Raw genomic sequence first — 24,703 nt, 5'->3', positions numbered from 1 at the left:
CCACCTGTGCTGCATGAATGGTAGAGAAGGTGGGAGGGATTCAGAGGCACATAATATGGCACTAGTGAGACTTTACTACAAATCCAATAATGCCTTGCGCATGTACCTCTCCTAGCTGCTGCTCCCTCCACGGTGTACCACAACCTGGCCACACATGAGTGAGAGGCAGAGAATGATGATCAGTGTGCCACTGCTAGGTAGGTAGAATGGAGGGCATGCGTGACCTGAAGGGAAAAGCATCGCTAGATGGATATCCAACCAGCTAGACAATGTAGAGGGTGTCAATCTAAAGTAGATATTTTGGGATATATAAACTTTTAATAAAGTTTAAATTTTGAATCTTATACACAGGATTATTTGCCTCGTGGAACAAACCATTTAATCATTAATTCAGAAGTAGAAAAACCAGTAGTCAGTGGAAGCATTAAATAACAAGTAGTCATCCATAACTTACCGGACTGTATTAATAGCTCCGTAACAGGGACGTCTCCTAAGTAGGCAGCAGCATGCAGAGGAGTGCGCCTCTCTTGGTCCTGCGAAAGCAATGTATACATTCTATTACAATATTTTACAGGACTCAACCAGATCAGGATTGTGCCATTTGGAAAATGTCATGCCCGAACGGTGCCCCACAGCCTGGTTGTACGTTATCACAAATACTACAGGTGGTGGCAATGGGAGATTTAGGTGACAAAGGAGCAAGACAGGGAACTCATGTGCACGGATGAATTTTCACAGGCGTGTTCACATTTTATTATGTGATTTTTGGCTGCATGGATTGTACACATGAAACGCATGCTTTCGCCTGTAGAAGCTGTGGGGGCTAACCAGGATAATTCACAGTAAACCGTGCATGGTGTTACCACATGGAAGCAAGAATATGTCCTAAAGGAGTGAGAAGATGAGCAATAATCACTCCCTCTGGACTGCAGACATTTTTGGTAAAAAGGTGCCCATGGGTGTAAAGTGTTGGGTGGTGTCACAGTATTTCATTTGTCTACTTTTTGAAAATGTATATGGGTTTGATACGTTTCCTTTATGGTTTAAACTCAGTTTTGTTCATGTGTTTTGCTACTTACCAAAGCGTTGACATTTTCCTTTTGGCTCAATAGCAATTGTACTTCTTCTAGGTTGCGATTGAATATTGCTTGGACCAGTGAATGCTACAATGAAAAAACAAAAAAAACACTGCAGTATATGTAAAATAGTAAAGCGGTACCAATGTTTTATCCACACCAAAGACCCTTCTTATGGACGTTATGCTATCAGATTTGCAGAGGATTGTGAGCTCTTTGTAATCAGAATTTCTATATAGATATCAATGATCCAAACAACTGCACAGCATTATTCAGCTCTTAGGAGGCAAGCAACGCAGGCGCTAAGAAATCAAGACAAGCCCACCAAGGTGGGTGATCAGTGGACAATAGATCAAATAAAAAAATAATTATCAGAGTAAGACCCCATTCACTTAACCATATGACCGCAAATGGCAGACCGTAATCGACGGACACTGGCAGTGTCAACTCCATGCTCTGGAGCAGACCCATTGACTTGAAGGCGTCTGCAAGATAGGACATGTCCGTGTTTTGTGGTCCGCAACATGGGTAAGACGGCCATATGGTTGGGTGAATGGGCCCTAAAGGTGGGTTTACATATACCAATAAATAGCACACAGTCGGCTGCTCGGTCAGCGAGGGTGAAGTGCTGTGTTTAGATGTAGGGATCAACCCCACAGTATGAGGATGAGCGATTGCTAATTCATATAGCTGCATTGCTTCTGGGTGGCAGATTGCCGTTTTGTCAGTCCGATCTGCTGCACAAAAGTCATAATTTAGGTGTCTGCAAGTAATTCAGGTGTCTACAGAGCCGAGACTATATGCAACTATCAGTACACCGTCTCCCACACCAGGATTCGGTGCAGCGTGAAAAAACACTGTTAGCAAGCCGATTTCAAACCTCTGCTATCGGCGTTAGGCAGTTAAGTGTAGTGGCTACCTGGCTCCTGATGATGTGCATGTACCAACTTGCACAGAAACGCGTAGAGCCGTAGCTCAGTGTGTGTAGACCTGCTGCTGCCGGTGCGGTTTGGTAGCCGGCATCAGCGTTGGTCTATGTGGTTAACTCACCTACATGGTGGATAGTGTCTGTGAGTCGGCACAGTGCACAGCCGCTCCTCACACTAACCGTCACTGCTCAGTGACATGCGGTCACTGGTCAGCCAATTGGTTGCAGTGTGTGTTAGTTCCTGTGAATAACTTTGGGAATTCCAGTCCCCCAGGGATTATAACACACAGTATCCATCTCCGTCAGCACATTACAATTGTACAGGCATTACCTTGCCGTTCGGAGCATCATATCCGAGTGTCAGTGCGGTGGATTTTAGATATTTTAGTCCGTCTATCCCCTCATGATACCTTCTATAGACCTCATATATATGTATTAGGTAGTGTCAATGAATCCACATGAGGTTAGATTAATCAGGATAAACGGATCAGTCCCATGTTGATTTATATAGGTTTCACCCCCCTTCCTATGAGCACAAATAAAATAATTTTTATTTTGCTCCATTTTAGCGTCCTCTTCAATATTTTTGCGTCTGCACGAATGACAGGATCACCCAATGAACGAGAGTTTCACTCATTCATCGGGTGATGTGCGACACCTTTAGAACGGCAGATTGTCCTCGGCTGGCTTCACACACAGCAGATTTTGTTGCAGAAAATTTCTGCTTCTGAACATCATTTCCTTTAATTTAAATGGGGCTTACAGAAATCCATGTGCTTCCCAACAATGAATGTAACCAACTTTCTGCAACAAAATCTCTGACATGTGAAGGCATCCTTATGAGATCCAAAGACACTATTGGATGCTAAATTGTCAAGGAGACAAAAATATCTGTTCTGTTAGCTGAACAACTCAAAGTATTAAACACAATCGTCCAAAGAATTAAAGTAGTAGATCTAAATAACAAAAGTCTCAAAATTGACTTATAAAAAAGGACTTAGTCAAGAATCTTGTTTCTAAAAATGATAATCACCACCAGTGGGAATGCAGGACACACATTCCCTTGTACAAGTGTTCCCCGAGCCTCAGGGACTATTTTATTTAAGGATGATCATTCGTTGGTGGATGGAAGACCCCTCCATAAAGGAGGTTTCAGAAAAAAAAAAAATTTGAACCTCTCGAGTATCCAGCAATTTTCCCATTCACATACATATATAAGGGCTTGTTATTTTTTAAATGGGAGTGATTGTGTATATATAAAAAAAAATAATATTCAAAAGTCTGATCACTTCTCCCGTAGACTGCAATGATAACACTGCAGTCTATGGGAGATTACCATTTATCAAACTGGTTTAAAGTATAACTGGCTTAGTTGCCCATAGCAACCAGATTCCTCCTTTCATTTTCCAAAGGAGCGGTCCAAAATAAATGGAATGATTGGTTGCTATGGGCAACCAAGCCAGTTCTACTTTACACCAGTTTGATAAATGACCCCCGATGTTCCTATTGAAGCCCTGCCACAAGAAGGGCCTGATAGGAACTTCACTATGGCAGATGTCTCAAAAGGCCTAATGTTGCCATAGCAACCAAATTGCTCCCTTGATCACAGAGCAGGGATTCTGTGCGGTCCACAGTGGCACTGCACTCTTAGGAAAAAGACCCCCACCAGATGCTGTGGACCAAACTGAAAACTACATCTGACAGATTAGGCTACTCTCACACTTGCGTTGTTAATTCCACTACTGAGATTCAGCAGAAGATCTCAATACCGGAATTAAATGGATCCGTTTTGATCTTGCGCATCAGGATGCATCCGTTCTATTAGGATGTGGTTGTGTGAAATCAAAAAACAATCCGTCACTAAACACGTTGAAAGTCAACGGGTATTTTAGGTTCCATAAAAAAACAGATCCGTCACCAATGACTTACATTGTTTTCAGTGCTGGATCTTTTTTTTATGATTGGACACAAAACCGCAGGTTGCAGCTGCTCATATCTCCTGATTGGAGACATGGGTCTGGTCTTGTTTAATAGCTGGCATTCCAGTTTTGATACAAGACCAAAAAGACAGCATTATCAGAACATCAGCAGGAGATATCACTGTTGGAAATAGAGTTAGGAATAATTGTGGTAAAACCTGCTATTACTTTCAGCTGTATTCATTGCATCCCAATTTCTATCAGTGATATCTTCCACTGTACTGAAAATATTGCTGTCATTCTGGTATTGTCTGAAGGACTGGAATGCCAGACCATACCTCTAAGCTGCTATCAATCCAGGGATGTGAGCAGTTAGAGAGAAGGGGGGGGGAGTGTATAGAAATGTGACATCAGTGTAGTGACCCACATCATAAAATTATGTCATTTTCACCACACAGTGAACACGGTAAAATACATTCCACAAAGGGTGAAAATTGCTGCTTTATTTCCCTCTCCCCCTAAAATGAAATGTTATATAATCACTTTATATACCCCAAAATGGTTACTAATAAACCTACAACTGATCTCACAAAATAAAATTAGAAGGAAAAATTATAGTTATTGCTGCTAGAACACAAAAGGAGAACAAGTTAGGCTACTTTCACACTAGCGTTCGGGGCTCCGCTTGTGAGTTCAGTTTAAAGGGGCTCACAAGCGGCCCCGAACGGATCCGTCCAGCCCTAATGCATTCTGAATGGATGCGGATTCGCTCAGAATGCATCAGTCTGGCTCCGTTTGTCCTCCGCTCCGCTCAGCAGGCGGACACCTGAGCGTTCGGGTGTCCGCCTGGCCATGCGGAGGCAAACGGATCCGTCCAGACTTACAATGTAAGTCAATGGGGACGGATCCGTTTGAAGATGACACAGTATGGCTCAATTTTCAAACGGATCCGTCTCCCATTGACTTTCAATGTAAAGTCAAAACGGATCCGTTTGCATTATCATGAACAAAAAATTTTTTTTATTTTTTTTTGTTCATGGTAATGCAAACGGATCCGTTCTGAACGGATCTAAGCGTTTGCATTATAGGTGCGGATCCGTCTGGGCACATACCAGACGGATCCGACCTAAACGCAGGTGTGAAAGTAGCCTTACTGGTCCTCGAGGCTAAAATGAATTGTCACTAAGGGGTTAAAAATGCAACCGTGTCCCCAGAGTTGTGCTCCAACTCATAAGTTGTAACCAGACTCCACATACAATGCCTCAGACACAACCAATCAAGGTCTCTTCTCTGGTAAAATAGCTTTATTAGTTGCTAGTTAGCAGCTATTCCTGACTGTTATATGTAAGGACCTGTTTTATCTGTTTTAGGGCTCTTTCACACCTGCGTTATTGTCTTCCGGCATAGAGTTCCGTCGTCGGGGCTCTATGCTGGAAGAATCCTGATCAGGATTATCCTAATGCATTCTGAATGGAGAGAAATCCGTTCAGGATGCATCAGGATGTCTTCAGTACCGGAACGGAACGTTTGTTGGCCGGAGAAAATACCGCAGCATGCTGCGCTTTTTGCTCCGGCCAAAAATCCGGAACACTTGCCGCAAGGCCGGATCCGGAATTAATGCCCATTGAAAGGCATTGATCCGGATCCGGCCTTAAGCTAAACGTCGTTTCGGCGCATTACCGGATCCGACGTTTAGCTTTTTCTGAATGGTTACCATGGCTGCCAGGACACTAAAGTCCTGTTAGCCATGGTAAAGTGTAGTGGGGAGGGGGGGAGCGGGGGAGCAGTATACTTACCGTCCGTGCGGCTCCCCGGGCGCTTCAGAGTGACGTCAGGGCACTCCACGCGTATGGGTGACATGATCGCATGGATCACGTCATCCATGCGCATGGGGCGCCCTGACGTCATTCTGGAGCGCCCCGGGAGCCGCACGGACGGTAAGTATACTGCTCCCCCGCTCCCCACTACTACTATGGCAGCCAGGACTTTAATAGCGTCCTGGCTGCCATAGTAACACTGAACGCATTTTGAAGACGGATCCGTCTTCAAATGCTCTCAGTTCACTTGCGGTGTTACGGATCCGGCGGGCACTTCCGGCAAATGGAGTACACGACGGATCCGGACAACGCAAGTGTGAAAGAGGCCTAAGTTATCTGCTTATTTTTCTTAAATCTTTATTTTCTCTTATCTTGGATGACATTTTGGGGCTTTGGAACCAATTACTCAACTTACAATGGTCATCCTGGAACCAAACCAAATAATATTGTAACTTGAGGGACATATATATAACTTTTTGGGAGAGTTTTTCCAATTTTAATGTGACTGTGAGGAGGTTACATGGGTTATTCTAGGATGTTAATCCAGATTGCCTATCCTCAGGGTGTGCCATCAACAGATGGGAGGGGGTCGGACACCCTGCACCCGTCGACCAGTGGTTTCAGAGTGGCTCTGGAACTACACGGCTCCTCCATTGTAACCTCAGTGGGAGCAGCGCTGCGGTGACCAGTTCAATGATCACATCTTTTATACCCGCAAAAAGTATTCCCTTGAGTAAACAGGCATATGCCCATCACTTGTAACAGAAACCTTACAAGAGAAGGCATGAATGATCTCATGAATGATCGTGCATAAAGAGAAACAAGGTGAGTGTGCCCTCAAATGTTGCAGTTTTCCACAGTCAAATCCACCAAATAAACACATTCCCAATGTTATCCCAGGGCAGGGGTCAGCAACCTTTGGCACTCCAGCTGCTGCGAAACTACAATTCCCAGCATGCTCCATTAATTTCTAAGGGAGTTTGGAGAAGAGCAGAGTACATATGCATGCTGGGATTTGTAGTTTCACAACAGCTGGAGTGCCGGAGGTTGCCTACACCTGTCCTAGGGGATGAAGAGCGTCAACACCAGTTTTATGTGCTGCTGCAGAATATTAAATCACCAGCAACATCATTCACAAACTAAATACCATCCTATTCTGTGGCAGAAAAATGAGAAACTTTGTCAAATCACCTGTGGAACTTGAGGAAAATTCTGCAAAGTGAGCGGGCACCCTTATTGTCTAATACAAATATAAGTAAATGAGCGTCAGCCGACTTGTTATATCATCGACTGTTGATTGTAGTTCATCTGCCCATGGAAATGAACCCCAAGTAGGTCTTGATAAAATACACCGTTTGTAAACAATAAAACAAAACAAAATTGTGGGCACTCAATAATGCAGTTTTAGGCTACTTCCCCACTCAAGTTTGGTGCAGATCAGTCATGGATCTGCACAGACTGATCCTTTCAGATGATACAACCGTCTGCATCCGTTCAGAACAGATCCGTTTTCTATTGTGCCAGATTGTGTCATAGAAAACGGATCCGTCTCCGTTGACTTACATTGTGTGTCTGAACGGATCCGTTTGGCTCAGTCTCGTCAGCGTTCTGGTGTCCGCCTCCAAAGCAGAACAGAGACTGAACGGAGCCAAAGTGATGCATTCTGAGCGGATCCTTTTCCATTCAGAATGCATTAGGGCAAAACTGATCTGTTTTGGAGCGCCTGTGAGAGCCCTGAACGGATCTCACAAATGGAAAGCCAAAACGCCAGTGTGAAAGTAGACTTAAAGTGGTTTCCTGGGATCAGGATACTGATGGTCTATACTTGGGATGTGCCATCAACATCAGATGGGTGGGGTCTCCCAATGATGGCGGGTTTACATGGCCCGATTGTTGGGGATAAAAGTTCCTGCAACGCTCGTTCATCAGGTGAAACTGTCATTAGTTCTGGCACCTACGATAAATTATTTCTGGGCAGCAGATGGTTCCATCTAAACAGTGATCTACTGCCCCGAAAGAATGCAGCTGTATGAGGACGTTCTCATACTGTGGAGGTGATCCCCAAGTGTTTCGGTGTACCGAGGTAAACAGAAGGGGTAGGGATCTGACGAGGACAATCTCACTGTGACAGTCTATCCCGAGTACAGGCCATCAATATCCCGAAGCGGGACAACTGCTTTAAACATTGTTTTGTGATCTCCTTCACAATCGCCTCCAAGATTTCTCCCGTGCATCCCCCACACTCTGGAACTCGCTACCCCAACATATCAGACTCTCACCTACAGTGGAATCCTTCAAAAGAAACCTGAAAACCCACCTCTTCAGACAAGCCTACAACCAGTGACCCTGCTGCCTCTATACCGCCATGACCAACTTCACCCGCACCTACTGTGTCCTTCTCCCATACCATGTAGACTGTAAGCCCTCACGGGCAGAGTCCTCTCTCCTTCTGTACCAGTTTGTAACTAGTCTTGTTTATGATTAGTACAATTGTTTGTATTATGTATGTGCACCGCTTATCATATGTACAGCGCTATATAATAACAATAACATTGTAAGGAAACCTCCAAAACCACATTGAGCTGCCATATTATAAAAAAGCAATGCTGAAAAAAATGCCACAAAACAGCCCATAAATGAGGACAGACTGTTCTGCAGCGCTAACAAGAACAGCATGCCTCATATACAGCAGTTTCTAATAACCATAAGGACTAGTTTTTCTTATGTGACACGTGAATACACCCTACAGAGGCCACGTACCACCCTGCCAGGAACGCACTAATATGTTCAGCTAAACAGAGTAGGCAGGATGCTGGCATAGCATGGAGACTTACTGGCGGTACCCCATGGTAAAACGAATATGCAAATGGAGTGTCTGGCTTGGCTGTATTGCCTCATCAAATCCTAAGGACTCTTTCACACGGGCGCTGTGGGAAAATGTGTGGGTGCGTTGCAGGAACATGTGTGATTTCTCCACGCGAGTGCAAAACATTGTAATGCGTTTTGCACTCGCGTGAGAAAAATCGTGCGTGTTTGGTTCACAGAAGTTCGGGCTTGGGATCGGTGTTCTGTAGATTGTATTATTTTCTGAATACAGAATGCATAGTAAAATAGGTCTGGAGGGGTTAAAAAAAATAATTATAATTTAACTCCGCTTAGTCCACTTGCTCGCGCAGCCCGGCATCTCTTCTGTCTTCTTTTTTGCTGTGTGCAGGAAAAGGACCTGTGGTGACGTCACTACGGTCATCACATGGTCCATCACATGATCATCACCATGGTAAAAGATCACGTGACTGACCATGTGATGACCGGAGTGACAGAAGAGAAGCCGGGCTGCGCGAGAAAGTGGATTAAGGCGAGTTAAATTATTATTTATTTAACCCCTCCAGCGCTTTTTTACTACTTATAACCATTTTATAAGAGAAAATAATAATGATCGGGTCCCCATCCCGATAGTCTCCTAGCAACCGTGTGTGAAAATCGCACCGCATCCGCACTTGCTTGCGATTTTCACGCAACCCCTATTAATTTCTATGGGGCCTGTGTTACGTGAAAAACGCACAAAGAGGAGCATGCTGCGATTTTCACGCAACGCACAAGTGATGCGTGAAAATCACCGCTCATGTGCACAGCCCCATAGAAATGAATGGGTCAGGATTCAGTGCGGGTGCAATGCGTTCAACTCACGCATCGCATCCGCGCGGAATACTCGCCCGTGTGAAAGGGGCCTAAGACTTGTTGGAAATTTGGATTTTGACTCATAGGGATGCACTTCCAAGAAGTGGTGCTGGCAAGGTGTTCTCTTCCTTGGAAGATACCTCTTTGCATATCCAGAGTCCAAAGGTTGGTGGGGATGCTGGGTGCTAACCACTGACAGAACAGTATGTCCATCAGTCAGGTGGTCGTGGTGGGCAATCACTGTGGTGATATGAGGTGTCGTCTCTGACCACCGAGCACCAGAATAATGATGTGCAAAATGCAATGAGCAGACCTCCAAGCGAGGACAGCACAAAGATATCGAAGTGTCAATGGAGAGATCCCATTAACCCCTTCACGCTGCAATGACTTTGCATTTTCATTTTCTACTCCCCACTTCCAGGAGCCATGACTTTTATTTTTCCATTCACATAGCTGTATGAGGGCTTAGAATAGAATCTGATCAGTGGGGGTCCGACATCTGGCACCACTGCTGATCAGCTACATAGAGACAGCAGAGCTCTGGTGAGCACTCCAGCCTCCTCACAGCACCATACGTTTTATAGTGGCTGTGTTTGGCATTGCAGCCCAACCCCATTTACTAGAATCGGCTGCGCCTAGGCCAGTGATAGGCAAACTGCGGCTCTCGAGCTGTTGCAGAACTACAACTCCCAGCATGCAAAGACCGCCTACAGCTTTCAGCCTACAGCAGGGCATGGTGGGAGTTGTAGTTTTGCAACAGCTGGAGAGCCGCAGTTTGCCTATCACTGGCCTAGGCCATTAGACGTCACTGACCTAGGAGAAGGGCTCTCTTCAAAAAGCTGATCGGTGGGGGTGTTGGGAATCCACCCATCTGATACTTATGACTATTCTGAGGATAGGGCATCAATATTAAACTCCTGGAAATTCTATTTAATGGGAGGAATATGATGCTGGTTATAAATTTTACAACTACAGATCGATATCTCCTGCTGACAACACATGGGACAGATTTACTAAACCTATATATGGCCATTTATTAGACATTCTAGGCGCAGACACATTAGCAAATCTGGGCCAATGAGACATAAGGGACATAGCTGCCATGACGAGAAAGGCCATCTCCACATGTGACATTTCTACAGGAAATCAGCAGCAGAAAGAATGAACCAAATGTGCCAAGAAGTGAACCAAAAAGTGCTGATTGTCTGCAAATTTCACTAAAGGGTGAAATCTGCAATGAAAATCCACGGTATAAACTGACATGATGCCGATTTCAAATCTGCTCTACAAGTCAACTGGATTAAAGAGACTGTCCAAAATCTCGGAAACCCCTACAACGTGTGAAAATAAAAATCCAGGCTCAGTTCTCTGTGGTGACTTACAGGGACGCTCCTGGATTCGGCACCTCATCGCTGCAGCCCGCATAGGACAGCGATTGGCTGCAGCGGTTCATGTGCCATACACGGCTGTATGAAAAGAAACAACTGGACAGCGCTGCGGAGCTTTCACACACACTTCTGCAGCATAACCGCAACATGTGAACACGCACTTAGGCCTCTTTAACATGAGCAATATGGAACGTGTCAGGCTCTGTTCAGGGAAAAACGGATGATTTGCAACGAGTGCGCTCAGTTTTCAGGATTGCAACGGTTTTTCATGTGTGAAGAAAAACAAAAAAATAACAGTCTACCATACATCTCCTAGCAATCGTCAGTGAAAAATGCATTGCATCCAGATGCACACTATAGACCACCAAAAGATGTACAATACAGAGTGGGCTCAGCATGCCCTGAATTTAATGGAGGTCAGTATGGCACCAGCGGAGGTAGTATTTAGTGTAGGTTCCCGTCTTAAAGAGATCACCTTGTCGCTGGCGGACAGGTAAAACTAACTTTGTACAAAAATGTATTTGCCAAAAATCTCACATTTATACAATGAGCATAGGATTCCCACTAGTACGTTTTCTATCGCTGTTTGCAGAGGGCCGTAGTATTGTTTTTTTTTTTTACAATATAATAGATGCCGTGATTTTTCCTGAATGCAAAGAGGATACGTGAAAAACGGCGCTCATTTACACAGACCCATTGAGATGAATGGGTCAGGATTCAGTTGTCAGTTCGCAATAAACGGAACACATCCAGACAGAAAACTCGCTGGTGTGAAGTCAGCTTTTGGGTGGCTGCAGACGGTGCAGATTTGTGTGCACAAAATCTGCACTATTTATTGCGGTGTGGGTGTGTTTTTTGTGCAGATTTTTATAGTTTTTATTCTGTTTACATTAATAACCCCCATTGAAGTCACAGCAGAGCACGTGGCAGGAAGAGCACTGGATTCTGCGAGCGGAGGCGGCAGTGTCCGGACCAGGTGAGGTAAGTTATTTTTTTATTTTATTTGCTATGAGCAAGGCAGTCTAAACTGAGGTTAGGGAGTCATTCACATTTGGGGGGGGGGGGGGAGGTTTATTCATAATGGGGCTCTTATCTGAGGTCTGGAGGGTCATTTGTATTCGGGGGTATTATCTGAGGTCTTATTAACTGAGGATATAATCTGCGGTCTCATTTAGGGTCTGATCTGAGGTCTAATGATAAATATTTATTTTCTTACTCCTCCTCTAAAACCTAGGTGCGTCTTATGGGCAGGGCGAAAAATACGGATTTGTACGAAGGATATCCACAGCATTTTACACTACCAGCAGCGGTGGCCGAGCTTGTACATTATAGGAAAAAGCACCAGCTTATTTGCACTCCCGCATTCTCAGCTACCAGAGAGGCCAACACTTTTTCCTATAGTGTGCAAGTACGACCACCGCTAATGGATTGCAGGGTGGTCATAACCATGGAAGCGAGCAGTGCATAGTATGATGGAAAAATGAATCCAGCCAAAGGAAGCAATATGGACAATCACAATACATTAGTAAGTGGCTTGTATTAAAGGGGTTGGCCGAGTTATGCAAAAAAAAAAAAAAAGATATAGAACTGTAAATCTGATGGTCAGCGATATATAACTGAGCTAAGCAAGTTTTAAGCAGAAAAAAAATTAAATCTATTTCCTTATTTCCCTGGTTCTCTTCTGGGCCTTGTTTACTTACAATAACAATCTCTGCCCCTCCCCCTGCACTGCTAAGGGAGTAAATACAAGAGCTGCCCTGAGCGACATGTCTGCCTGCTGGGAGACTCAGCAGCATGTTGTATGTGTAGAACAACAAACCCCAGCTGTATAATGACACTGCTGATACACACAGGATCTTCCCCCTACCTGCAATGCTCTTCAGAACTTCTCTTTCAGCTCCTGTGCCCAGCTGCCTGCAGCTACACAGTAAACACTTCAGCCCTAAGTCTGTGCAGCTGAAGGGGTTAAGAATCCTTGGGGAGAGCAATAAGCAGCAGCAGGCAGTGCAGGGGGGCGTGGCCAGCACAGTGACCTCTCAGGCTTGTGCACAACATTATCAGGGAGAGAAGCGGACATCACAGGTCATGTGACCATCTGTGAAATCTGAGAAACCAGCCCCTGGAGATAGTGAGTTAATTGGAAAGCTGTTACATTGGCCTAGTTAAAAACATAGAAAGAATAAAGGGAACACTTAAACAACACAATGTAACTCCAAGTCAATCACACTTCTGTGAAATCAAACTGTCCACTTAGGAAGCAACACTGAGTGACAATCAATTTCACATGCTGTTGTGCAAATGGGATAGACAACAGGTGGAAATTATAGGCAATTAGCAAGACACCCCCAATAAAGGAGTGGTTCTGCAGGTGGTGACCACAGATCACTTCTCAGTTCCTATGCTTCCTGGCTGATGTTTTGGTCACTTTTGAATGCTGGCGGTGCTTTCACTCTAGTGGTAGCATGAGACGGGGTCTACAACCCACACAAGTGGCTCAGGTAGTGCAGCTTATCCAGGATGGCACATCAATGCGACCTGTGGCAAGAAGGTTTGCTGTGTCTGTCAGCATAGTGTCCAGAGCATGGAGGCGCTACCAGGAGACAGGCCAGTACATCAGGAGACGTGGAGGAGGCCAACAACCCAGCAGCAGGACCGCTACCTCCGCCTTTGTGCAAGGAGGAACAGGAGGAGCACTGCCAGAGCCATGCAAAATGACCTCCAGCAGGCCACAAATGTGCATGTGTCTGCTCAAACGGTCAGAAACAGACTCCATGAGGGCCCGACGTCCACAGGTGGGGGTTGTGCTTACAGCCCAACACCGTGCAGGACGTTTGGCATTTGCCAGAGAACACCAAAATTGGCAAATTCGCCACTGCCGCCCTGTGCTCTTCACAGATGAAAGCAGGTTCACACTGAGCACATGTGACACAGTCTGGAGACGCCGTGGAGAACGTTCTGCTGCCTGCAACATCCTCCAGCATGACCGGTTTGGCATTGGGTCAGTAATGGTGTGAGGTGGCATTTCTTTGGAGCGCCGCACAGCACTCCATGTGCTCGCCAGAGGCAGCCTGACTGCCATTAGGTACCGAGATGAGATCCTCAGACCCCTTGTGAGACCATATGCTGGTGCGGTTGGCCCTGGGTTCCTCCTAATGCAAGACAATGCTAGACCTCATGTGGCTGGAGTGTGTCAGCAGTTCCTGCAAGACGAAGGCATTGATGCTATGGACTGGCCCTCCCGTTCCCCAGACCTGAATCCAATTGAGCACATCTGGGACATCATGTCTCGCTCTATCCACCAACGTCACGTTGCACCACAGACTGTCCAGGAGTTGGAAGATGCTTTAGTCCAGGTCTGGGAGGAGATCCCTCAGGAGACCGTCCGCCACCTCATCAGGAGCATGCACAGGCGTTGTAGGGAGGTCATACAGGAACGTGGAGGCCACACACACTACTGAGCCTCATTTTGACTTGTTTTAAGGACATTACATCAAAGTTGGATCAGCCTGTAGTGTGTTTTTCCACTTTCATTTTGAGTGAGACTCCAAATCCAGACCTCCATGGGTTGAAAAATTTGATTTCCATTTTTTTATTTTTGTATGATTTTGTTGTCAGCACATTCAACTATGTAAAGAACAAAGTATTTCAGAAAAATATTTAATTAACTCAGATCTAGGATGTGTTATTTTTGTGTTCCCTTTATTTTTTTGAGATTATATATATATATATATATATTAAAAAAATCTCAGACAAGTCCTTTAATTTTCTCTAAATGCAGTCTGCTGAAGCGAGACGACCCTTTTAACAAACTGCATCCACATGCTGTGAAAAAAATAAATGCAGTACAAGACGAATTTCCACCGTTTAACACTTTGCAAAACAAAGGGTGAAAGTTGCTGCACAATCCACACGTAATTCATGCAGATTTGGCAAATCTAAATACAGGCAGCAGCGCAGACGCCTGGTCATTACCGACAGGCCACACTACTGGCATCATGGCTCCCACCGCTGAGTGGCATGTGACAACTAAAGCCGCTGACGGGCTGCGGTGGTCACATGCACAACACAAAGACCGCCAGAGCGTCAGCACTGGGTTAGCAGAGGCCTTTTTCTTTATTTCATAAAATTTGGGGCTCTTTTTATGAGTTTCATAAGTTGGACAACCCCTTTCAGATACACTGTTAGGGGACGTTAACCGCAGGGGCTATAATACGATTCTGAATGTCAAATGTGCGCTGTTTTTCTCCCTGCACATATTCGGCGGGTGAAATCGAAATCTGCCACAGGAATTTTATTGCTGCGGAATAAAAACACGCACATGGGTCAATTTTTGTACGGATTTTTTCCTAAAGGTGCGGATAAGAGGCCATAAAATTCCTGCAGATGCTCAGTGACGCAGCCCCCCCGTCAGATCTCTGCCACCCACAATGGCAATCATAACGAGGGCGGGGGTCACCTAGCTTTCCCAGCCCCCTGATTTAGAGGACCCTTACACTGCAAATCTAGTTGCCAAAACAGTTAGGTGACGACCCCTGGTTGATCATACCAGTGGTGACCCTGCACGCCCCCATGGGTGGTCTACATGGGCACTATAGTGGAGCACAGGGCTAGATTATCTGATCATAAGGCCTCCTGCACACCAACTTTTTTTTTTCCGTTTACGGGCAGTTTTTTGCGTTCCGTATACGGAACCATTCATTTCAATGGTTCCGCAAAAAAAAGAAAAAAACGGAATGTACTTTGTATGCATTCCATTTCCGTTGAAAGATAGAACATGTCCTATTATTGCCCGCAAATCACGTTCCGTGGCTCCATTCAAGTCAATGGGTCCGCAAAAAAAAAAAAAAACACGGAACACATACGGAATGTTCTCTGTACAGATTCCGTATCCATTCTGCTTTTGCAAAACCATCTATTGAAAATGTTATGCCCAGCCCAATTTCTTCTATGTAATTACTGCATATGCCATACGGAAAAACGGAACTGAAACAAAAAACGGACTGCAAAACACTGAGAAAGCCATACTTTCGTGTGCGGGGGATGGTCAGATCTGTTGGAGAACTACATGAATCAGCCCTGCACCAGACGACGCCATCGCCCAGGGAGATGACTAAGGGCTGTCCGTCCTAGAAAGGGTTAACCGCATATGATGATGTAAGCGCAGCCAGGGGTCTGTACACACGGGCAGTACGGCGGGCGTATCACGACCACTGCGGTGCGGCGGCCCGGTGACCGCCCGGGGGTGAAGAAGCGGCCCCGGCCGGATTTCCCTCAGCCGCCGCTAGCGCCGTGCAGCGCAGGCCTCAGCACACACACAGGCCTGCAGCGCAGCTAGGCCGCAAACTCCAGGCCGGCCTACCCGCCACTCTGCGACCGCCGCGCTCCTCACCTGGTCAGTGATTTCGAGGACTCCCATGTCCTGCGGTCAGTCAGCATGGAGGTCCCGTCATGAGGGGCTATCTCCCGCGGAACGGACAACAGAGAGCGGCTGGGGGGCGCCTGATATGCGCCTTCTCTTCGGTCCTTTTTCTTATTGCTGCAGGAAGCCAGGGCCCGCCTACCGCTAGAGCTCACAGCGCCCTCTGCCGCTGCAGTACACCTCGCTGCACATTACCAAACAGGTCTACGCAGCGCCCTCTAGCGAACGATAAGGAGAGAGCGCGGTGAACGCGTAAACATCTGCAGAGCAGTGGCGGGACAGCGCCATCTCGTGGCTGTGAAGTACTGATGTCGATAATTACTAAAGGAAGCAGAGATTTATGTGAAAAACTAGTGAACACGTGGGGGCACACACATAATATGAATGTTTACCTAATTTGACATGGAATAGAAATTAAAATGTGCAAGTATATACACCACGTTAGGGTCGGGGCTCCATGCCACAGATGGTGTGCAGAAAAATGGAGTCTGCACTCACATAGGAATGAGCGAACTTGTGTTTTCAAGTTTGGCGTACAAGGTTCGGGTTATCTAAGAATTCCGTTATGGATTCCACTACCACAGACCACAAGTTCGCTCATTCCTACACACACACTTGTCTAGGGTGGTGCTTGTGATGGACTTGTCAGTCATCTACTCTAATAGATACCATGCAATTCATTCATATTTTATTGTGAAAACACAAATATCCAAAATACGATCCAAATGAATAAAGTGTATTATGAATTGTAAAAATGCAAGTGAATATGTAAAACCGGATGTTTCGGTCCACCGGACCCTCCTCAGCGGTCAGATCTGTGGCTGGGTACACCTATTACAGAGTCCTCTGGATCGTCTGATGTACCCAGGCACAGATTTAGGGCTCGTTCACACGAATGTGTGCTGCCCAGTTCCGTATTGCGGACCGCATTTGCAGATCCACAATACACGGCACCGTTCCGTGGCCATTCCGCATCACGGATGCGGACCCATTCAGTTCAATGGGTCCGCAAATCCGGAGATGCAGAACGGAAGCAAGGAACGGAACACTACGGAAGCACTACGGAGTGCTTCCTGGGGTTCAGTTCCGTGCTTCCGCACCGCAAAAAGATAGAACTTGCTCTATCCTTTTGCGGAACGGAAGGATCGCGGACCCATTCAAGTAGTTGGGCCTGCGATCCCCATGCGCCTGCCCTACGGACGTTGCCCGTGCATTGGACCCAGCACGGCTTCACACGTTTGTGTGAACAAGCCCTTAGGCCTCCTGTGTGGTTTTGCGGTCCATTTTAAACTGATTCGTTTTTCTATTTTTTGTTTCAGTAGTGTTTCCGTTCCATTTTGCCATTCCGTTTTTCCATTTGGTTTCCGTTTGTGATCCGTTTTTTTACGGATCGCAAACGGAAAAGGAAGCATACAATAATGTTTACGGGTACTTTCACACTAGCGTTTTTGTTTTCCGGTATTGAGTTCCGTCACAGGAGCTCAATACCGGAAAAAAACTGATCAGTTTTAGGGTCCATTCACACATCCGTGTGTGTTTTGCGGATCCACAAAACACGGACAGCGGCAATGTGCGTTCCACATTTTGCGGACCGCACATTGCCGGCACTAAGAGAATATGCCTATTCTTGTCCGCTATTGCGGACAAGAATAGGACATGTTCTATTTTTTTCAGGATCGGAATTGCGGAGCCGGAAGCACATCGTGCGGCCCCATAGAAAAGGATGGGTCCACAATTCCGTTCCGCAAAAGGCGGAATGGAATTGCGGATGTGTGAATGGAGCCTTATCCTAATGCATTCTGAATGGAGAGCAATCCGATCAGGATGCATCAGTTCAGTCCCTTTTACGTTTTTTAGACGGAGAAGATACCGCAGCATGCTGTAGTTTTATCTCCGTCCAAAAACACTGAACACTTGCCGGATCCGGCATTAATTTACATTGAAGTGTATTAGTGCCGGATCCGACATTAAGTGTTCCGGAAAAACGGATCCGGCTTTTCGGTCTGTGCATGCACAGACCTTTAAAAATGCAAAAAAAAAAAAAAACGGATCAGTTTTTCCGGATGACACGGAGAGACGGATCCGGTATTGCAATGCATTTGTCAGACAGATCCGCATCCGAATCCGTCTGACAAATTCCATCAGTTTGTGTCCGGATTGCCGGCGACGGAACTGCCTGCCGGAATCCTCTGCCTCAAGTGTGAAAGTACCCTAAATAGTAAGTACATTAAAAAATTGGGCTGGGCATAACATTTTCTATAGATGGTTCCGCAAAAACGGAACGGATACGGAAGACATACGGATGCATTCCGTATGCATTCCGTTTTTTTTTGCGGACCCATTAACTTTAATGGAGCCACGGAACGTGATTTGCGGACAATAATAGGACATGTTCTAGATTTGAACGAAACGGAAATACGAAAACGGAAGGCATACGGGGTACCTTCCGTTTCTTTTGCGGATCCATTGAAATTAATGGTTCCGTATATGGAACTCAAAAAACGGAACGTAAACGGAAAAAACAAACCGTTTGTGTGCAGGAGGGCGTGTCCATATTGAAGTCCGCAAACCGCGGATCCGCGAAATACAGACACCTTCCGCGTGCAATCCGCACTTTTCTCACTCTCATTACTAGAAATGACTATTTTTGTCTGCAATAAGGATAAGAGTAGCACATGTTCTATAATATGCAGAACGCACACATGGATGCGGACAGCACACGGATGACATAATATTCTGTCTGTTATTTTTGTGGCTCCATAGAAATGAATGGGTCCGAGTGCAATCCGAAAATAAATACTGGACATGGATGCAAAATACTATTGTGTGCATGAGGCCTATTTGTAATAACGAAAAATGGAGCGTCCATGTTTTTGGGTGAAGGTTTTTGTAATTATTATTTTTTTGAGGGTGAATTACAGGAAGCCATCCCATTCATTTCAATGGGACGGCTCTGTTGTATACACCTGAATAGAAACAAGCCATCCCAGAGAACTGAATGGGACGGCTTCCTGTAATTACACCTTCTCCCCACTGGTGGCAAGCAGGTAAACAATGAAGGGAAGGCAGCGCTCACATGGAGCACGGCCTTCTCTTCAACCAGCTGATTGTCGGGGGGGCCGGGTGTCAGACCCCTACCGATCAGATATTGATGACCTATCCTGAGGATAGGCCATCGATATTAAAATCCTGGAAAACCCTTTTAAGATGAGAGTCTAAAAAATCAGATATTGAGCCATCAGAGAGTGTGGGAATCTGTCTCTTCCATTTGTCTATCACTGTCAGGGGATTAGCGAGGGATCTGGTGTGCAGTAAATGTGAGTAATATGCCGCAAACCTCTGGGCTCTTGGGTTTTAATAACTTCTATTAATGGGTACTGAGAAAAAATGTAACTGTTGGGTCTGGATACACAGCCCCTAGAGCACATCTAAGCTGTAGATATGAAAAGAAAAGGGATCGATGAATATAGAATTTTTGTGTTACAGGGTAGGTCTGAGGATAATAGGAACACCATCTGGTTATAAACACCCCCAAGCGTCGCACCCAGGACAGTTAATACATGTGGTAGTGACTACTACCTAGTCACTGTCTGGGGAATTAGGGGGCCAGGGTAATACAGTTGTCCCTCAACTGGGGAATTAGGGGGCCAGGGTAATACAGTTGTCCCTCAACTTACAATATTAATTTGTTCCGGGACGACCATTGTAAGTTAAAACAATTGTAACTTGAGTCCATAACTCTATGGGAAACGAGTAATTGGTTCCAAAGCCCAAAGCTGTCATCCCAAAATGAGAAAAAGTGAAGTTTTAAGAAAATAAGCAGATAACCAAGACAAATAATGCAAGTCCTTAATAAAACAGTCAGGAATAGATGCTGGAAGTTGTAAATCACTTTCTGTGGTGAGAGCAGGAGATACTCTAGGTCTTGATCTTGCATAGTACATACATGTGCCAGAAAAATAAAATTAAGCTATAGCTTACCTGGTGTCCAAAAGGAGCAGTTCATCTTGGCACAGACAGGGGGCAGTACAGAACATATAGTACTGCAGAGGAGCTACTAGACAACCAATAACGCTGTTTTACCAGTTAAATGGCCATGCTGATTGGTTGCATCTGAGACAGAGACATTGTATGTTAAAGGGAGTCTGTCACCACATTTGAGCATATTAGACTGATCAAATAGCGTTATATGTGCCACCCAGAACTTAAAAACGGTACCTTTGTTGTATCTAATGGAGTTTTCTTTTAGCCGAAAAAGAACTTTTAAGATTCTGTAAATGCGCCCTCTCAAGTGCCCAGGGCGGCGTCTCAATCGTCTGAGCCCCAGGCAGCACCTCCTCAAGGGCTCATAACCCCGCCCTCCGTGTGCCTCTGCCTGCCCGTTTACTCTCCTCCTCTCTCCTTTTCCACTGCGGCTGCGCGGTCAAATTCGTAGCGCAGTGGAAAAGGAGAGAGGAGGAGAGTAAACGGGCGGGCAGAGGCACACGGAGGGCGGGGTTATGAGCCGTTGAGGAGGTGCTGCCTGGGGCTCAGACGATTGAGACGCCGCCCTGGGCACTTGAGAGGGCGCATTTACAGAATCTTAAAAGTTCATTTTCGGCTAAAAGAAAACTCCATTAGATACAACAAAGGTACCGTTTTTAAGTTCTGGGTGGCACATATAACCCTATTTGATCAGTCTAATATGCCCAAATGTGGTGACAGACTTCCTTTAAGTCTAGTTACGATGGCCCAGAAAAGACCATTGTATGTTGAAACATTGTATCTCGAGGGATCACTGTACTTGAAAGTCTTGGTCGTGCTCTTTCAACCAATGTTGGACATATTTAGTCGTATGACATGTTGCATTTTCTTGCTGGAAGATCCCATCCGTCCCAAAGAAGACAGTCAGCATATATGGGTACACATGATCTGCAAGGATAGGTTAATACCCAAATTAGTTGAGAATACCTTCTACATGGGTGAGTGGGCCCACAAAAATTAAAGCCTTTTTGGCTGTTGCAACTTTATTATCAGACGTGCAGTGACCATCCATCTACTTCGGGGCCCCATTCGCAGTAGAGTTCACTGAACTATTGTTTTAGATACATGGTTGGTAGCCCCCTAGTTCATTTTGGCGGTGAGCTGCTCCACTGCCGCGTGTCAGTCCGCCCTTGTGCACCTATGTAGTCCACCTCTCACATTTATGGCACGTGGTGCTCTGTAGTTTCCACGTTGCTTATTCACAATAGTGCCATTTGTCCACTTACTATACACTTTCATCACAGCAGCACATGAACAGTTCACAAAGTGCACAATTTCAGAAATACTGCCACCCTTGGCCTGAAAGCCAATAATTATCCCTTTTTTGCAACTCTAATAAATAGTCCTTTTACCCATGACAGCCTATTGCGTACATCATATACCCACCAAGCCAGCTCACAACACCTTCATGAGCTACACGCTGCCGACGTCAAAAGTGGTCATAATGTGTCTTGACTGTGTATAGTCACCTTGTCAATGAAAAGGAGGTAGTTAGCAAATATATTTTGATCAAAATTATTTGTGCCCATCCACCACGACAAGGGAAACACTTTTAGATGGGACCCTACAATATAATGACCCCTCTCCATGTGCCAACAGGCCTAAAATAAATTCAGGGAAAGTAGGCTTGAGCTATATATAAAAACAGCCTGTGGAAAAGATACATAAACATCAGCACATCCTATAAAATGAAATAAATGCTCAGGTGCACATCGCTGCAGTTGAAAATAAAAAAACAACAACAATGCAACAGCACTCTGAAAACATAGACTACATGAACTAATGCTATATTCATTATATAAATGAATAGGAGATACTTAGCAAATATATTTTACTCCAGATCATTTTTGCCCATCCACCACGGCAAGGTGACCTCTTTTGGACGGGAACTACAATGACTCATTTCATTTTGCCAGCAGGCTTCAAATGAATTCAGGGACAGCAGGCTCCAGCTATATACTTCACTAATTAAAAACAGCCTGTGGGAAAGATGGGTTTATTAGGATTGGATGACTTCCGAGCAGCTGTAGATTTCATTCTGGCGCATGGACAGCCGGAGGATGAGCCTAATTTATGACGAGGACTGCACCTCATCATAGTTGCATCCTCTGGGCAGTGCAAGAGAATTCAAAGAATGTCGTAAAACGCCAGGTTTTGAATAAATTTCCCTGTATGTGCTGTGCCTTCCTGTAATGATATCAAGATTGTGCAGGAGACTATATTTTGGAGAACTTCCTCCACTGTATGTCTGCCTAGCGCTAGAAGAAGACCTAAGTTCTTACATTTGTAGTTGAATTTTTATTGTAAGGTGAGGAGGGCTCTCTATCAGCAGTGGCAACTGTTCAGAAGATAGGCCTCTTAACCCTCAGGTATAGTAATAGAAAGAGGAACAATAGGTGTCAGTAAAGGATTATGGAATGAGCAATGAAGTACTTTGGTTAGACATAATGACAGGTTGATTACCGCGTATTGAAAAAGAAGTCATCTGAGGTCAAGACTAAAAGTTTTGCATTACAAAAAGAATATAATGAGCGCATAACAGTCTGAGATGAGATCTGCAAATTATATTCCTTTATCATGAATAAAGAGACTATTATAATAAGATCCATCAGGATTGTCACGTACAGTTCACAGAATCTTGCCCTCCTCTAATACTAAATGATCCATACTGGTTATAGGTTAATGTATGAATTATTCACATAGAAACATAGAATGTGTCGGCAGATAAGAACCATTTGGCCCATCTAGTCTGCCCAATATACTGAGTACTATGAATAGCCCTTGGACACACCGTGCGGCGGGCGGGACCGATCGAGACCCATTCAACTTGTTCTATTTTTTTGCGGTGCGGAGGCACGGACAGAAACACCACTGAAGGTCTGCGTAGTGCTTCTGTGGGGTTCCGGGCCTCCGTTCTGCACCGCAGCTCTGGATTTCGGACCCATTTAAGTGAATGGATCCGCATCCGTGATGCGGGGAGCACACGGCCGGTGCCCACATATTGCGGACCCCCTGTCTGCGGTCCCCAATACAGCCAAGGCCGGGCAACGGCCGTATGCATGAGGCCTAAGAATGGAGTGGAAGCTTGCATGCACAACCTGCCATTCTGTTCATACAGGGGCACAGGACCCCCATTCTTGTGAATGGTTGGGATTCATCCACTCAATGATCAGATACTTATTTCCGATTCTGCAGATAAGTCCCCTGTACTTTATAGTGACAGACCCACTGATTTCAGCTGTTTATTTATGGCTGTCAGTCAGTACTTTTAGAGAACTGACATCTTGTACCCCGATGCGTGCACCAGCATTGCGACAAAAATAAGTCAGATGAGACCCATTTTTACTTCTGTGTTAGACCATAGGAGACTCATTATAAACTTCTCATGAGATGGTATAAAACCCCAAAATTTATTTATCCCTATAAGACACCCTTTACACATTGAGGCGGGGAATTTGTTCTGCTTTATACTGGTATTGTGGACCAAACTGTTGCTTGTATTGTGACTACAGAATGGGCTGTTTGTTGTAGAGACCTTGATGAGATATCTGGATGAGTCCAGATTTGCAGCAGAAGAACATACCTCCAGTGATTGAAGAGGACTTTGGCACGCAAGACATCCAATGGACCATGGAGCTGCAAACTTAAGGAGCTGTAGAAACCATCTGTTTTTGTAGTAGCCAATTCCTTGCCAATATCAAGTTCTCCCAAGGTGAGTCATTTTCCTTTTTTTCTCCTAAGGGTGTCATACATTATGGGTTGTTTTGGCCCTTGACCCACATGAAGATGGCACAGTGGCTGTCATAAACTCAGCAAGTTTAAGATGGAACAGGTGTTTGCATGAGGCCTGTAATAGTACAAGCCAGCTGTCAAAAGGTCAATAACCCCTTACATGTTGAGACGGATGAGTTGTTTCACTTTGTATTGGCATTGTGCCCCAAATTGTTGGTAGTGTTGATCGCGAATATTCAAATTGCAAATTTTTATCGCGAATATTTGCAAATTAGCGAAGATGTAGAATATAGTGCTATATATTGGTAATCGCTAATATTCTAGATTTTGTTTTCATCAGTAACCTCCCTTCTTGCTTGTGGGCCAATGAGAAGGCTGCAATATCTTTGTCAGAGCTTACAAAACAAAAACTCCTGGGCAGCACCACCAACCAAACATACAGGGCGGAGTGCCAGCGGCTGAGGCAGTGGTCCTACCACCTATACATCCAATATAAATACGAATACTGCGGCACTTCCATAAAGTGACATGTGCTTTTTTTACCAATAAGCAGTGCTTGAAAAAGGTTCCATGGAGTGAACCGAAACGTTGCGCCTTATTGGTGAATAAAGCACATGTCACTTTATGGAAGTGCCGCAGTATTTTCATATTTTTATTTGTCAGAGCTTAGCAACATCCCTAGCAACCAATAGGAAAGTTGCCTACCCCTCAACTATATAAGAA

The 24,703-nt window shown here is 45.2% G+C and overlaps 1 protein-coding gene across 1 annotated transcript in view; it reads right to left on the bottom strand.

Annotated features, from left to right (window-relative positions):
• ANKRD52 (ankyrin repeat domain 52) overlaps positions 1-16,335 on the bottom strand; it is a 78,889-nt gene extending 62,554 nt beyond the window's left edge. The window contains exons 1-3 of the mRNA XM_040425555.1: positions 16,196-16,335; positions 1,080-1,163; positions 455-533 (exon numbers count right to left, since the gene is read on the bottom strand). Of these exons, the coding sequence (XP_040281489.1) occupies positions 455-533; positions 1,080-1,163; positions 16,196-16,222 (190 nt within the window). The 5' untranslated portion in view covers positions 16,223-16,335. The remainder of the gene's footprint in view (positions 1-454; positions 534-1,079; positions 1,164-16,195) is intronic.
• Between the last annotated feature and the right edge of the window lie 8,368 nt (positions 16,336-24,703).

Source organism: Bufo bufo, chromosome 3, assembly GCF_905171765.1.
Source record: "Bufo bufo chromosome 3, aBufBuf1.1, whole genome shotgun sequence".
Classification (NCBI taxonomy): Eukaryota; Metazoa; Chordata; class Amphibia; order Anura; family Bufonidae; genus Bufo; species Bufo bufo.
The sequence above is the reverse complement of the archived record's forward strand: the minus strand, read 5'-3'. Positions and strand labels throughout refer to the sequence as shown.